This window comes from Rhea pennata, chromosome 6, assembly GCF_028389875.1.
Source record: "Rhea pennata isolate bPtePen1 chromosome 6, bPtePen1.pri, whole genome shotgun sequence".
Taxonomy (NCBI): domain Eukaryota; kingdom Metazoa; phylum Chordata; class Aves; order Rheiformes; family Rheidae; genus Rhea; species Rhea pennata.
This window is the reverse complement of record NC_084668.1, coordinates 17,484,707-17,499,624: the sequence shown is the minus strand read 5'-3', so window position 1 is coordinate 17,499,624 and position 14,918 is coordinate 17,484,707. Positions and strand designations below refer to the sequence as shown.

The 14,918-nt window shown below is 38.3% G+C and overlaps 1 protein-coding gene across 2 annotated transcripts in view; it reads left to right on the top strand.

Annotated features, from left to right (window-relative positions):
- The window catches only part of USP37 (ubiquitin specific peptidase 37), a 37,876-nt gene that overhangs the window by 16,926 nt on the left and 6,032 nt on the right, over positions 1 to 14,918 (top strand). The window contains exons 15-21 of one of the 2 annotated variants that reach the window (XM_062579104.1): positions 1,029 to 1,193; positions 2,677 to 2,742; positions 3,981 to 4,131; positions 7,563 to 7,815; positions 10,200 to 10,366; positions 11,998 to 12,058; positions 14,229 to 14,344. In XM_062579104.1, coding sequence (XP_062435088.1) covers positions 1,029 to 1,193; positions 2,677 to 2,742; positions 3,981 to 4,131; positions 7,563 to 7,815; positions 10,200 to 10,366; positions 11,998 to 12,058; positions 14,229 to 14,344 — 979 coding nt within the window. The remainder of the gene's footprint in view (positions 1 to 1,028; positions 1,194 to 2,676; positions 2,743 to 3,980; positions 4,132 to 7,562; positions 7,816 to 10,199; positions 10,367 to 11,997; positions 12,059 to 14,228; positions 14,345 to 14,918) is intronic. The other variant, XR_009958808.1, reaches the window with a different exon arrangement.

Sequence of the window (14,918 nt, the reverse complement as noted above, 5' to 3'; positions counted from 1 at the left end):
CACTTGGAGGAAGAGATCATTTTTTCATGGGATGTAAAGCTAGAAGAGACTGTTGGATGATTTTTCTGGCTTATGTCTTTGTCTGATGTATGCTCATGTTGAACCCATAACTTGGTTTTCTAGTAAAGCATAGCTTGTATTTTGCCTAAATAGCATATGCACTGTGATAGCAAAGTAAAACCCTTGTAAGTTTTTGGATATTAGCACAATGCGAGTGATGATACAGCTGTGTGATCTAAATAGACAGTACAAAGTACAGCATAAGGGAAAAGGTTCACAATATAAGGAGGCCTTTTCAGGCTCTTCAAATTGATAAAATCAAAAGCTCTTTTAAAGAGGAAGTATCGTAACAGATAAACCCTCTACACATTTGGTGCTGGGCACAGTTCCACAGCTTTGGGCAGCTGTGGGATCCCTTCATCTCAAATATCTGTGTGTATTATAGTGTTTTTTTTTTTTGGCCTATAATGACAATATTCAGATTATTTCCTACCTCTATCGCTGCACAGTAGAAATAATGAGTTTGGTGAGAGCTTCTGCTCACCTAAGGCCATGGTGAGGCAGATCAATGCAGAAAGCCTTTTGAACTCCAAGAGCCAGCTCGACTGCCATTGAAAGATATCTGCATATTGTTGAAATGATGTGCCTAAACTGAGTCTTGTTAGACAGTTTTAGTTATACTGACCACAGCTATCTCCCGAAAGGATCTCGATGAAAGTATGCTATGCTTATACTCCTCACATTCAGGAGCCACCACAACTGAGTTGTGTTACCTGCAGTCTGAATGCCCTAAAACATGACTGATCAGGGGACAGCACCTCGCACAAGGTTGGTCAATAGACTAGGAGTGATTAGGTATCTCTTGTCAGACAAGCGACAGATAACGCTTTTTCCCTCTAAGTAACAATCTGCTTTAAATTCAAGTGAATGTATTTTGTGAACAAAGCTACTTGGATTTTCAGTACATTTTCTTTTCTGACTTGTCTTGAGCTTAACGTTGCTATTTGTACCCCTCTCATATCTTTCAGGGTCCTGATTCTTCATCTGAAAAGATACAGCTTCAATGTAGCATTGTCTCTTAATCATAAAGTTGGGCAGCAGGTGGTTATTCCAAGATACTTAACCCTGCTTTCACATTGTACAGAAGGCACTAGGTTGCCGCTGACGCTGGGATGGAGTGCCCATTCCGCAATGTAAGTGTGTGACTCACAGCTGATCTGTGCCATATTCCTGGGGTTAAGAACGTATGCCATGAAGTAAGCAGTGGTCAGACCTACTCCAGAAGAAGTGCTTCAAAAGTATCACAGTTTGATGTTCAATTTAATGTTTTTGTTGTGCTGTGTTAGTTCGTAATGATGCCAACATGAGAATCTGCATTGGGAGGAAGCATTATACAAATGTTTGGAAAACTTATTGAGGGATAATAGTCAGTAAGGTGGAAATCTTCACTGTCCTTGGAAAGCAAGGGAAAATGAATAAAGCAAGGGAAAATGAATAAGAAGGGGTTTTCTTTTTTGTTTAAACTTCTGTCAGTATTTTTTTTTTTTAATATTGGTGCAAAATCTAGATTAACCTTCACTTCACAATATGCTTAACTCTACTCAGGAGGCATAAGATCCTACCTTTTTCTGCTAACTTACACCGCATGCATATCATTCATTTTCTCATTGTTTTTCCTGTGCCATTGTAGTATCTGAGCATGTAACTTGCTGAAAATATTCTCTCCTTTTCCCTGTGATGGTTACTTCTGTACAGCTGCTAGTCCTGAAACGGGGAGATAAAATTTGCCAGTTGTCACACAGGAAGTTGATGGCAGAATAAGGAATAAGAAACCCCCAGATCTCTTGTGGTCCCTGCCTCGTAACATAACTATGGTAACTGTAATGAGTTAGGATACATGTGGTACTATGTTCAGCAGTGTGGCACATGTGCTGAATGTTTAGTGGCCTTTGATATCTACATGGATGTTTTCTAATAGATTGCTTTAACAATAGAAATCTGTACTACTTAAACAGGTTAAGCTAACTAGAAGAAAAGTAAGTGTACTTCGCATACACTTCAAACAGATTTCTGATGGCTTTTTTTAAGTTGTTTAATCTATTCTGGTTATCCAAAGAGTGGAGTAGGGTGGTGAGGCTGGAGAAGAGCAGTCCTGCTCTTTGATGGCGGGGAAGATTGGAAAGTATTTCTGCACTGGCAGCCATCTGGTGGATATATGTGTAGAGATAGTGATGGAATTGAAGGAGCCAATGAGAGGATCCAGTGGAGCAGGAAGTTTAGAAGAATCTAGGTGAGGGAGGAGAAACAGAGAATTGAAAACCAGCTAATCCAGACAGCAGCAGGAGACTGTGGTTTGGGAGCAGAAACTCAAGTGTTGGTGGGGGGGAAAGAAAGAAGGAATAAATTGTCTTGACATGGGAGCCCAAAGCCTTTAATTTGTGACCTTGCTCCTGAGGGTAGGTACATCACTAAGAAATGAATCAAATTGAAGAGATTACATACGTTTTTGAAAGACTGATGTGTATTTATAGCATCATAGAGTTACTACTCTGAGTCTAAGTACGTAATGGTATTCTGCTTGTTTCTTTGGCCATAGATTGGCATGCACTGCAGACGGGTAAACACTTATTCTTCTGAAGAGTATAACTGGCAATTAATACTTTGCTTTTTTAATAGTTCTCGTCCGTTGAAAGCCTCCCAAATGGTGAATTCCTGTACTGTAAGCACATCCACACCTTGTAGGTGAGTTATAGCTCTGAAATAACCATGGTTTTGGGTTTCTTGGGATAATTTTAAAGATATTTTTAAAAATTATTTTCTAATTCTTCTTTATCTTCTCCTTTTAGTTTTTCTATTGTAATGAATTATTTTACTCATATCTGAGTTTTTATTGGTATTGCAGGAGATATGGTGGAAATAAAGATAAATGGCATAGTTTGCCTAGTTGACATGATCACATTAACATTTCTCTTGAAAAACTTTGGAGACTTAAGTAAGCAAAGATTACATTTTTCAAGGGGAAAATGAGTGTCAGAAGAACTGATTTTAATTTGTACAGATGATTTGACAGTGACAACCATCTTAAGCTGGCTTACATTCGTAGTTGCAAGTCATTTCTAAAGAAGCAAAGTGTTTTCTAATTCTGCAGTCAAGCTGTTTCTTCTGTTCTTATTTACGGAGTCCTGATGGATGTTCTGGGAACAGGTGGTTAATTCCTTAAGTTTATTTGTAAAGATGAGAGGGCATTATTTTTATAGGCCATTTGAAAGGCCAGTTTTTGACACAGTGGAAAATGTGATAATTACGCTGGGTATTTTTGCATTGCATATAGACCAGATTTCTTAATTTGGCAGAAATTACTGACCCAGACTCTCTTATCTTTTGTCCTATAGAAGTAAAAAGTACATACTGGAAAGAGCCCAAACTGGAAAACTGCAAAAATAGTGTGAATTTGCAATGTTTATGTCCTACTAATAATTTTGGAAATCCTATGTCTAACTTGATAAATTTAAGAAATCCAGTAGTTTGTAGTGAGTTACATGTTGCTGTGGACTCAATGAAGTGAATATTATGCAGGTTTGTTAGGCAATAAAGAAGTACAGAATCATAGCTTGAGGACTTGATTCTGCTAGATCTTGAAATGAATAACCTTGTGAGAGTAAAAAGGGACACCTGGAATACCAGCAGGTAGGCTAGTCTAGTTGATTGATCTGTTGGGTCAGTATGTGGCTATAGCTTCTAAGGATATAAGTTGCTATTTCAGGCTTGAGGAAGCTATGTCAATCAACCTAATAAAAGATCTCTCTTCTAAAACCACTGCATGCTCTGTTAATAAATTTACATTGTCACCAGTTGCACTTTGTTCCCAAAACTGTACTGCCCTCCAATGTGAATACTGGGTGTAACAATTCTTTAAATGTTATTTTGAAAGAGATTTGCCCAATGCTGTGAAGTTTTATAGACATGTTTTTAATTCACAGAAAATACACGTTCAAGTCAAAGAGCTCTGCAGCTCTCTACATAGATTCTGATAGTGATGATGAGCCATTGAAACGCTCTGTTGCCCACAGTCAAAGGTTGTGTAACATACAGAGCAGAGATCAGCAGCAACTGCAAGAAGAGCCAGAAAAGGTAAGGGGAAAAACAGAACCTTTTGCATACATAAATCTCATATGTGCTCATATCTGGCCTGTGCTTTCCCTAGCATAGACTGTAAAACTGATGTAAGATAATTTTTTTCTCCTAATTAGCACTGTGATGCAGGAAGGGAGTGCTTTGCCATGCCAGCTAATTGACCTCTGTACAGTTGTCTTGGGTTCCCACTGGAAGCAGAGGTAATTGTGTTGCAACTGCACTTAAGTTCTTAGGTTATGTATACCAGCTGCTTAGCGCCTTTGTCAGTCCTTTGGGTACTTTTCACTAACAATGCTTCCGGACTGAAGAAGGCTGTCAATAATAGAATTATGCAGCAAAGTTCTTGATTAAATTAGAGCCAGTGTGAGCTGGTTTGGCCAATATATGTAATTGATATAACTTCTTGCACATCCAAGTTGTGCCCCCTTTCAAGTACATTGTCTTAAAAACCTTTTAGAAACTGAAGCTAGCCTCTTTGGAGAAGATCCAACTGCCTGGTGTAAGGGCACAGTTAACTTCAATTTGCCTTTGAGCTTTTTGTTGTGATGAGTGTTGATGATGATGAAGTATAGTTTGTTGTGCGGTGGTTTTGTTTTGTTTTATTTTGTTTTGGATTTTTTTGGCCTTGATCAGGGCAGTGTATTAGGAAGTAGATGGATTGTCTAGGAAAGAATAAGCTGAAAGGGCAAGTAAGAAACTTAAAGGATTTTGCTTTGCAGTGCCATTTTCATCTATTAGAGAGCTGCAGGCCTGGTGCATAGACAAGGAGTCCCATATCTCAAGTTTTATACAGTTTTTTACAATGTTCATGGGCTATTTTAATCAAGTAGAGAAAAGTGGTCTTGATGATAGCACTAAGAACAAGCATAAAGCTGGCTGGATAACAGTACTCAGAGAGGTAGTGCTCCACAGTTTCGAGTCTGATGGGAAGAACAAACCAAGGGGCTGAGGATCCTGATCCAGTCAGTAGTTGATAAAAATAGAGAGTATGATTATTTAAATTTGTGTAAGAACCAAAACTGGGGAGAACTGCAAGTGTGTTGAAGCTGAAAACTGCTGTTAAGAATGACCTTGAATCTGAGAAATTGCCTAAAAATAGGAGGGCATTTCAGTAGTGGCAGGCTCAGGGTACTAATCTTAGCAGGACTAATCAACTATGTAAAGGCAGGATGGGAACAGCTGGCAAAGTGGTGGCCCTTCAGAAAGGATCTAAGGGTGACAGTTAAAGGCTGCTTGAAAAAGGCAAATTTTATGGACTCTATAGACAGAGGCATAGCCTGCAGGCTGCATGAAGTAACTCTTCTTTTTTCCTCAGCATATGGAATAACAGAGTGGGAGAAAGTGGACTACTCTTTGCTGAAGGTCTTAGGAACAGAGTGGAAAGTACTTTCCTAAGTGACATATCTATAGCTGGCTCTATCTAGGTGGGAGAAGTAAACTAGCTTGCCTTTTGAAATCCCTTTTCTGTATAGAGAAGTATTACAAACTGTTCCAAAGGATTCTTCTTCAAGTTAGTGTGTGAGGAAGTTTAGGGAATAAAGCCTATTAATTTGTCTAGCAAATTAATTACAGCCTTTCAAGGCTATTATGGGAAAGAGATAGTGGTGATGAGGAGTCCGCATATGTGACATGGCCACTCCTCAACCACAGACCTGTCTCTCTGTCTGCTTAACCGTATCCTCTGTGCTCCGTGAGGACCTGGTCATGGTCTCTGGAAGTGACAATACCGCTGCTGCACCAGTAGCATCGGTGTGCTTCTCATGGCAACTGTCTATGCAGTTGTATTAGGGACCTGGTAGTCGGTTTGTACAGCCAGTATATCCGGTGTGTGGCACTGCTTGCAAAACGATTCTGTAGGGGCAGTAGCAATTACTAAGCTAATGTGCACAGAACTGTGATTTCTGTGACTTTTGCCTCTGCAGATAAAATATTATTTTAAGTACTTTTAAAAATATGCTTATTGAAAGAGCCTGTGTTAGAGCTTAAGCTACTTTAAAACCTATGCAAATAATTTATAATAGAAAAGTCATATTCAAATAATGCACAGTTGCTGTTGCCAAGCCTTTAAAGTCCAGCCACTGAATTGGTGGTAATTGTTGGCAGAGTGCCTGGAACTGGAGTTTGCTGAAGAGCTAAATCAGTTTTGATGTTAGTAGTTTCCTTTACAGGTGAAGAGAGAGAAATCAGAAAGCTTAAAAAGCAGATACTCTGCTTTCTTTATACAATGCGTGAATAAATGCAGGAAGAGAAATTTAAAATCTGTCAATTCTAAATCTTGGAGGGCATGATGACTAGAAATAAGTTATTTAGTTGGCTAATTCATTTGCTAATCTTACTTGATAAGCCAGCGTTAATGCAAAATGTTTGCTACTTAAGGTTTGTCCAGCTTATCAAAATCTTACTGTATTTGAGTAACAAGCAGCAGTAAAAGTACGTATTTTTGTTCATTTTCACTAAGTTCTGAGTTGCATCCAAATGTAGTTTGAAATAATAGAATATATATATCTAGGTCTTAAGACTTTTTCTTTTAACCCTTTTAGCATAATATAGAAAAGCAAAAATTAAATAAATCTAAGCATGTTGTAAGCAATATAATTGCTTTTATGCACACATACACACACACGGAGATTAACTTCCTGATTAGCAGTTATTATCAGATTGATTAAGATGATTGTATTAGTTGTAAATCAGTATAGTTTAGTAACTGATGAGTATCTGCTTTAGGAAAAGAAGTAAAATGGGAATAACATAGATCAAGACTGAAGTCTTTTTCCAGTTTTCCATTTTAAAGTCATTCTATTCTCCTTTGGAAAAATAAGTCCCCCTTTCCTCAGTTGGCTGCTTTCTTATGTGATTTGCAGAGATTTTTTTACTGTCCTTCCCCCCCACCCCCACCCCCATCAGATTCCTTATGGCAAGTCTGCAGCATGTTTTGAAAAATTTGTTTTTAATTCCTCCTTGTACTAGCCCAACCTCAATTCTTGTTCTTCCATCCCTGGATTCAAGCTGAATTACTCCCACATTGTTGCTTCATCCTACTTTGTTACTAAACTTACAATTTCATTGCTTGTGCCTTGATATTTTAACACTGAGTTGCCAAAGGCTTGAGGATTCATCAGAATTTGAAGGTGAAGCACACATGTTGAAGAAAAGGAAGGAGAGGGGAAGAGTTGTCTTGTATACATTAATCCACAGGGCCTGTAAAAACTGGTTGTAGTTTGTAATTGAATATCATTCCTTGGGGTAAATGTAGCTACAAAGATTGCATCTCCATTGAGTCTCATAACTATCTGTTTAATGTTGACAGAACCAAACTCTCGCTCTCTAGAGTTAATCAAAAAAAAAAAAAAATCCTTCCACAGAAATGCAAAGTTTACATTATATATGTGTTTATTCAAGCATTTAATCATAACTCCATTCATCTCTAGGGTTCAAAAAGAAGTAAAATGGAGTGTGATAAACCGGAGCTAGGAAATGCTGGTTTTGATGGGATGAGTGAAGATGAGCTGCTAGCAGCTGTCCTAGAGATTAGCAAAAGGGAAGCTTCTCTGTCTCTGAGCCATGATGAAGATAAGCCCACAAGCAGCCCAGACACTGGTTTTGGAGAGGATGAAATTCAGGAATTGCCAGAAAACCTGGAATCTATGGAGGTGGAGAAACCCAAAGCGGCATTAGAATCGGGTAAGGTGAAGTAACTGTACACAGCAATCTAAAGCAGGTCACTGATGACAACAGATTAGTAGTAATATGTGATGGCAGAAACTGGATGCAAATGTACTGCTGAAGCCGCCTGAGCTGCTCAGAGTTTTCTTACGCTTTCCCTGGGTATGAATCTTCTAATTCACTGAACTGTGAAAACATACTTTCTTATGATATCTGTCACCTCTCTGGTAAAGGTAAGGTCATCTTCAGAGGTCATTTCCATTTTTCTCTCTCCTGTTTAACACACGCCTCCACTGGTTTGATGACCAGAGAATTCAAATTACTAAAATTTGGCAATATTTAGAACTTAATCCTGCATAATAGTATTTTAAATTCTATAGCTGCTGTAGCCTGAACATCATGAGTGTTCAGGTTGCTGGTGTGTAAGGGTGAGGTCTACAGTGGATAAGGCTATACAATTATTTTCTTCACAAGGCTACAATTATTTTCTTCACTAGTTACTGATGAATTTGGCTCCATGTCTGTATCTTTTATAATACTTTTTATGTATTGGTAGACCCTTCAGCCTTAGAGACTCAGCCTGCACTTTCAAATTATGGCCTGTGACCCAGAAACGTAGTTAACTACATGGAGTCTCTGATCTCAGTGTGGGGAATTGTGATTCTTTCTTTAGCTGACTGAGAAAATTTAAATGTTTGTCATTTGATACGTGCTACATGCTTTCAACCAGATTTCTCGTTCCACTAGCCTTGGAATAGAGGCAAACAATATGCTTTCCTTTTTCTCTAAGAGCTAAGTAGTTAAACTGTATCAAAAAATCTTTATTATCAAAAATTACACTTGTTTCATTGGACAACTCTTGAAAATCTTCACGTTGCAAGGGAGTGTTTAAGAAATGTAGGTCTGTGGTTATCCTTGTTTGCACGCTCCTATATATACACTGATATTACTTATTGTTGTGTAAAAGAAAGATGTGTGAGTGTTGCTACATAAATATTTTTACATTTTCTTTGAAAAGTATAATGTAATTCTTTGAAGACTGTAGTGTGACACGAGCAAAAAGTGTATGTTTATCAGTAGTTTTTGTTTTTTCTGATGAAGAGTTTAGTTTAACACTCAACATTGCATTCAGCTTTCTGTGTTTTGCCTGTGTATGACCAAAAGCAAGCCAGTACTATTCTAAGCATATGATTTGGGAACCAGATGAAGTATATATCTGTGTATTTTGAGTTGCCAGTTTATGGCAGATGAAAGTAACACATGAGTTCACAATCCTATGTTCTATTTAAAATAAGCTTTAATTGCAAAGAGTGCTTTGCTATATCAAACGAGATAATTCTAAATACAATGAATTTAACTCAGGCTATTTTTGCTGTTGTTAGTAATCAGGTATTTTTGTGAGCACTAAATAATCAGTGGTACTTTCAAAAAAGGTTGAAGGATAAGACCTGGCTAATTTAAATAGGACAAAAAGTGTGATCATCAAATAAAGGGAGCATTTATTCTAAAAACTGAAAGTCTTCAAAGGTCACATAATAATTTCTGGGTTTTTTCATTCATTTTAAGAGGATTAGACTGATGGATTACAGTTCTAGTTCTGGTGGTCTTATGTTTAAGAGGTCACGGATGCCTTATGTAATCCCTGCCAATAACTAATGGAACAGATGCTGAAGTCTGCTTTTCTACTACAGGGCAAAACTAGGAAGTTTCATGTTGGTACATGATAGCTGTTGGAGCAGGTCCTGACTTTCTCAGCTGTAACAAATGGAGGAGTGAAAGTGTCCTGCACTGGGGAAGATGAATGTTCATACCAGTACCTTGTAAAAATTGTTTGCTTTGAAAGTGGACTACAATTTTTAACTTTCTTGCGTTTTTAAATCTGTAGATATTATTCATGACATTGTGTTATTAACTGAACTAAAGGTTGACAAATCTAAACACTGTTTGAGATTTGTGCTTCCCTCTTTCTTAAAGATGATTTAGCTTTAATTGTAGTTTCATCTTTAGTGCTCAGAAGTGTAATATGCAAGGCAAATTTAATTTTTGTAGTCCAGAGTTCCTTCTAGAGAAATTCCAGCTGTGACAAGTGTCAGCTACACGACTGCAGGAGTCTAGTGGTGTGTGACATCTTCCTTTAGTTAAGGTGGTTGTTTTTCAGTGTATGCATAGAGACAAACAGATTTGAGGATTAATCAAATGATTCATCTTACACCTGTTAAAATAGCTGTAAAACTCCCTTTGGGAACTTTCTTCTTTTGATTCTTGGGTATTTTTTATGGCCAGTGAGCTCTTTCTGTCAATAGATGTCACTGTGCTGCAGTAGTGATGGTGGTTTAAAGAGGATTTAGCTGGTAGCAAACAAGGGACCCAAAAAAGCATAACTATACTTTCTGCTTCCTCAGGTCCTGCCAATTTCACTGAGATAACTAAAGATTTTGATGAGAATAAGGAAAACAAAACTCCGGAAGGCTCCCAGGGAGAGGTTGACTGGCTGCAGCAATATGATATGGAGAGAGAGAGAGAAGAACAAGAACTTCAGCAGGCACTGGCTCAGAGCCTTCAAGAACAAGTAAGAACGAAAGCTTGCTTCCCTGAGTCGTCTTCCCCGACACTGGAAACCTGATGGCTGAAGGAAAAGTTACCCTGTGTGTATACAGTAAGGGGGATACATTTAGGTGCATTTTGTATGTGCTTTGGAAACCATACCCATATCTCAAACTTCCAGATTTCTTACAGCTTTCCTTGCACATTTTTACACAGGCCTACAATGTTACAGAAAAATGATGATATACTGAACTCTTACTAGCTGTCATCTAGAACTGACAAAACCATCTGTAATTGCCCTGTAACTTCTTGCCTGAAGGCCCTGCAGCGTATATTCTCAAGAATACTCTTTACTCTTAGTGAAGAGTAAAGGAACAGAGCAGTGATATGATGGTTCTTCCCGTAATTAAATTAGAAAAAGGATCACAAATCATTTAGACTAAAAATAGTGCTTTAAATTGGACTTGGAAAGAATTGTGATCTTGGGTAGTGTGCTCACCATCTGTATTCCATTTGAATTCCAAAACTTGAAACTGATGACTGAAAGTTTTAACTCAATAAAGCAAACACTTAGCCAGGTCTTTCTTTAAACAGGCACCATCATCTACTCTTTCTATTAATACTAAGACTGTCGTACTTTTCCCTTTGAGATCTAGTGTTTCCTTGGGTTTTGGATTTCCTCTCCCTTTACTCATAATGAGGTTGCTAGTTGGTGTGTTACATGCCAGAAGTATCTTTGATTTAGCTATGCTGAAAAGTTTAACAAAGATTCCCAAGTGCTTTAGAAATAGTGAAATAAAAGGCCCTGTGCTAATAATGTAAAACTGCTCTTTATATGCTATTCTGGTACAGTTCTGAAATGAAAATCTTCTGTTATTCAGGCATGAAAATGTAGCTATGGTTATCTTGATTTGAAATGTGTAGTTAGAGGGTTTTGCGTTCAGGCATATTCAAACCCTGAATTAACACTAGCTCATTAAATATTATTGACTGATTTGCTGTAGCCCTGAGCTTTCGGGAGTGGTGGGAGTAACAGGACATGATATTATCCGAAAATTAGAACAGTTTGTTGGCAGTCTTGAAGTTTTTCTGCTATTTGTTCAAACTAATATTTTTAATTCCCTGTTGTTTAGCGGTGTCTCTTTATTTTTTCTTTTGGCATCCTGCCTTTGTGAATTGCACGTTACATTGAACCATAGACTCTACTTTCAGATGGCTTAAAAATAATAAAAACTGTCAGGATTTAAGGCTCTGTCCTCAGTTAGCTTTGAGCAGAAAAAGTCTAAATTTTACCAAAGTGTGAGGAGCTTTGTGTGTAAGTGACAGCTTTCCTTAGCAAAAGGTTACAAATTCATTCAGATGCTTTTCAAATTAATGATCCAGAGAAAGTGTTCGGTTTTGCTAGAGACTTGCTCTGCTGCATACCAAACTTCAGGAGCTTTGACGGGCCTTAATGAAGGTTTGTCCCAGGTTCTGTTGCACTGGAACATTGGACTCTTGCTGGTTGCAAACATTCCTTCACATGGAACCTTTAATTTACAATGTCAGGTTTGTTGTAGAAACCAGAGCAGCACAGTTTCAATGGAAAAAGAGCACCACAAGAATTTTAAACAGTTAAGTGTCTCAATGAGCTAAGTTTTGTTCTCTTCCCATCAGGAGGCACGAGAGCAAAAAGAGGATGATGACCTTAAACGAGCCACAGAATTAAGTCTACAAGGTGAAACTTATTTAACTTCCAGTATGTTGCTTTTGAGGGAAAATAGATCTGTACGTCTTAGTGCAGCTCCTAAATGTCTGTAAGACAGCTGGGATTTCATGCTTTTTTGGCATGTGCTTGATTGTATTTGGCTTTGCTTATGTCAGCTTGTCTTGCCCTCTGTTGTGGAAGCAAATACCAGGACAAACTTTTAGAATGAAAAATGAGTTTTTTCATTCTTTGAGTTTTTAATATTATATATATATATGTGTGTGTGTGTGTGTATAAATATATATAGTGAAATGGACCTTGAAATTTTACATTCCTAGCAGAAGACAGGATGCTAATGGCTCTAGTCACAACATAAGGATTATTTCTTGCTTGCATTGATATTTTACTGCTGATTAATGTACTGGCCTTGCTCAGGAAAATAAGTGCTCTCTCTCTCTGATGCGGGATGAGAGGGAGACAGACCTCATTGCAAGGTAGCTGTTGAGGGGAGGGGGGAAAAAAGCCATCCAAAATATACTCTGTCTTTTCCAAAACCAGTGCGGTGAGCTTCAGGCACTGTTTAACATTTGTGTAAGACTAGCATGTGAGTGATTTCATATAATCTGGCAGAGCAAAGCATAACAGAGAAAATTCCTGCTCCAGAAAGGGAAAGGGAATGGTAATGAAGTATTGTTAAGATACTCTTAGTTGCTCAGGCACCTTTAAAGGCTCTTAGCTATTCCTGGGTGAACCTCCCTCTGCCTCTCAAGAGGAACGAGTTGAATGGTGTTTAAATGTACCTCAGCCTGTTGGCAGCACGGTTCTGATCCCCTCCCAGGAGGAGCTTCAGGAGCTTCGAGTGCCCAGCCTCTCCGAGGTCTTCCCCGATTAGCGGCCTGGAAGAGTCCAAGGCTAGACATCCTGCCGTCTTCTGATTTGCAGTTGCTTGACTTAGACATGAACGTTACTTTGTTCTTTTCAGCTTGCTACCATGCCGTTAGTAAGGGCATCAGCCATTAGTTGTTGAAGGAGATGCTAATAATCTTTAATGTAAAACCGTTAGTATTTGTCATAGAAAGTTTCACAGTGGGGCTGTAATCAAAGAACCAGTAGTTATCTAATAACCAGTGATGAAGTGATGTTTAGCAATACTTGTGGCAAATGCTTCTTACAGAGACCTACTTAAATAGCTGTGTTTCTTGGCTGTAGTCTGGCTTATATAGCCTGAATGAAGTGCCTGGAAGCCAACAGTAAAATATTCTCAATTAAAAGGATTTATCTGTAAACTTCCTGAGAAGATTAAACTAATCCAGCATCTGATGATTCAACAGAGAAAGCAGCAAGAATCTTTGGCAAAACATCTCCATCCTAACTGGCATGATCGTGTCTTAAAAAAATAATAAAAAATAATAAAAAAAATCAATCCTGAACAGTGTCCTGTTAATCAGAAGTTCTCATTTACCCAGGACTTCACAGCTTTAATTTAGCTGATGAAAATGTAGCTGCTACTTCTAATGAGTGCTGTACAAAATCTTAAATTAGTTGAGTAGCTGCAGAATCCCAGGAAGTTTGGAACAGTGTGTACAGGGAGCAGTGGTGCCTTCCGGCTCTTTACAGAAAGCTGCCTACATTTTGCTCAGCCAAGCAAACTGGAAGTTCCTGCGGTGAGCAGCCTTCTTACCATCTAAAACAGTAAAAAGATGCCTGCTGCCAGGAGTAGTAATTTGATGCCAGTTTTAATTGAAAGATGTACTTTGTTAATGCAGCTTATAGTTAAAACTGTAATTCATAGCCTCTCACTGCAGAAATGTACAGTTTGCTGACCAAACTGGCTGTAATTCTTTTAATGTAAGTTCTGGCTGCAGACCACCAACACTTTACAGCCAACTGGATGTTTGACCATTCTTTTATCATCCAACTGTCATTTGCACAGTGCCCTTTTACAAAAGTATGAGAGAAAGTATGCTGAAATGAATTTCAGAGTCTGAGGTCTTTTTCTTAATGCTCTGACAAGCTGGGGAAGGGAGGGAAGGAGTTCTCACTTGGAAATTCCAACGTGTCCTGTTTTCCTTAGAAAGGAAACTTGAAACTTTAGGACTTTATTGCGTTTGTTTATGTGGGTGAATATATCCCAACCTGTTCTGAATTCATGTGTGTGTCGTGGATTCTTACACAGTATCATTGTTTCTGTACTATTTAGAGTTTAACAGCTCTCTCCTGGACAGCATTGGCTCTGATGAAGACTCTGGGAATGAGGATGTTCTTGACATGGAGTATTCAGAAGCTGAAGCAGAAGAGCTTAAAAGAAATGCTGAGGTGGTGATCTATGATTTCAAGAACTGAGAGATACAGTTCCTCTTTATTGGCAATTTAGTATTCAAGGTTTTTTGCTACAGAGATGTGCTTGCTTAGTCTTAGAGAAAACCTTTATGATGAAAAGTGGGTGGTGGAAAATATCTAGCTGTTAGACTCTGCCCTATTTTGCTTAGAAAAAAAATGTAGAAACTCCGAGTTTCTCAAAGTTGATGTGGGTGACAAAAAGAAGGAAACGTTGATTTTATATCATAAATGTTGTACTACATGCAAAGCTTTGGCCTCAATTTTTACTTACAAAGAAAGAGTATTTTAGCCAGCATAGTAGCTTAGTTATAATGCCATGGGCTTATATATTCTGGACCACCAGAACTGAGAAGCTGTGGCAAAACTCCTGTTGTCATCAGGTGAAATGTAACCATAAACTGTGTTTTGCTCCCTGCCTGGTAACCCTCTCAAAAAGCAGTGTTGAGAGAGTTGCCTGGAAGCATCAGGGGAAGGAAAGCTGTGCAGAGTAGAAAGGGTTGATATTTACAGTTGAGGTTTCCTTGTGCAATTCTTACTTTCTTACCAATTC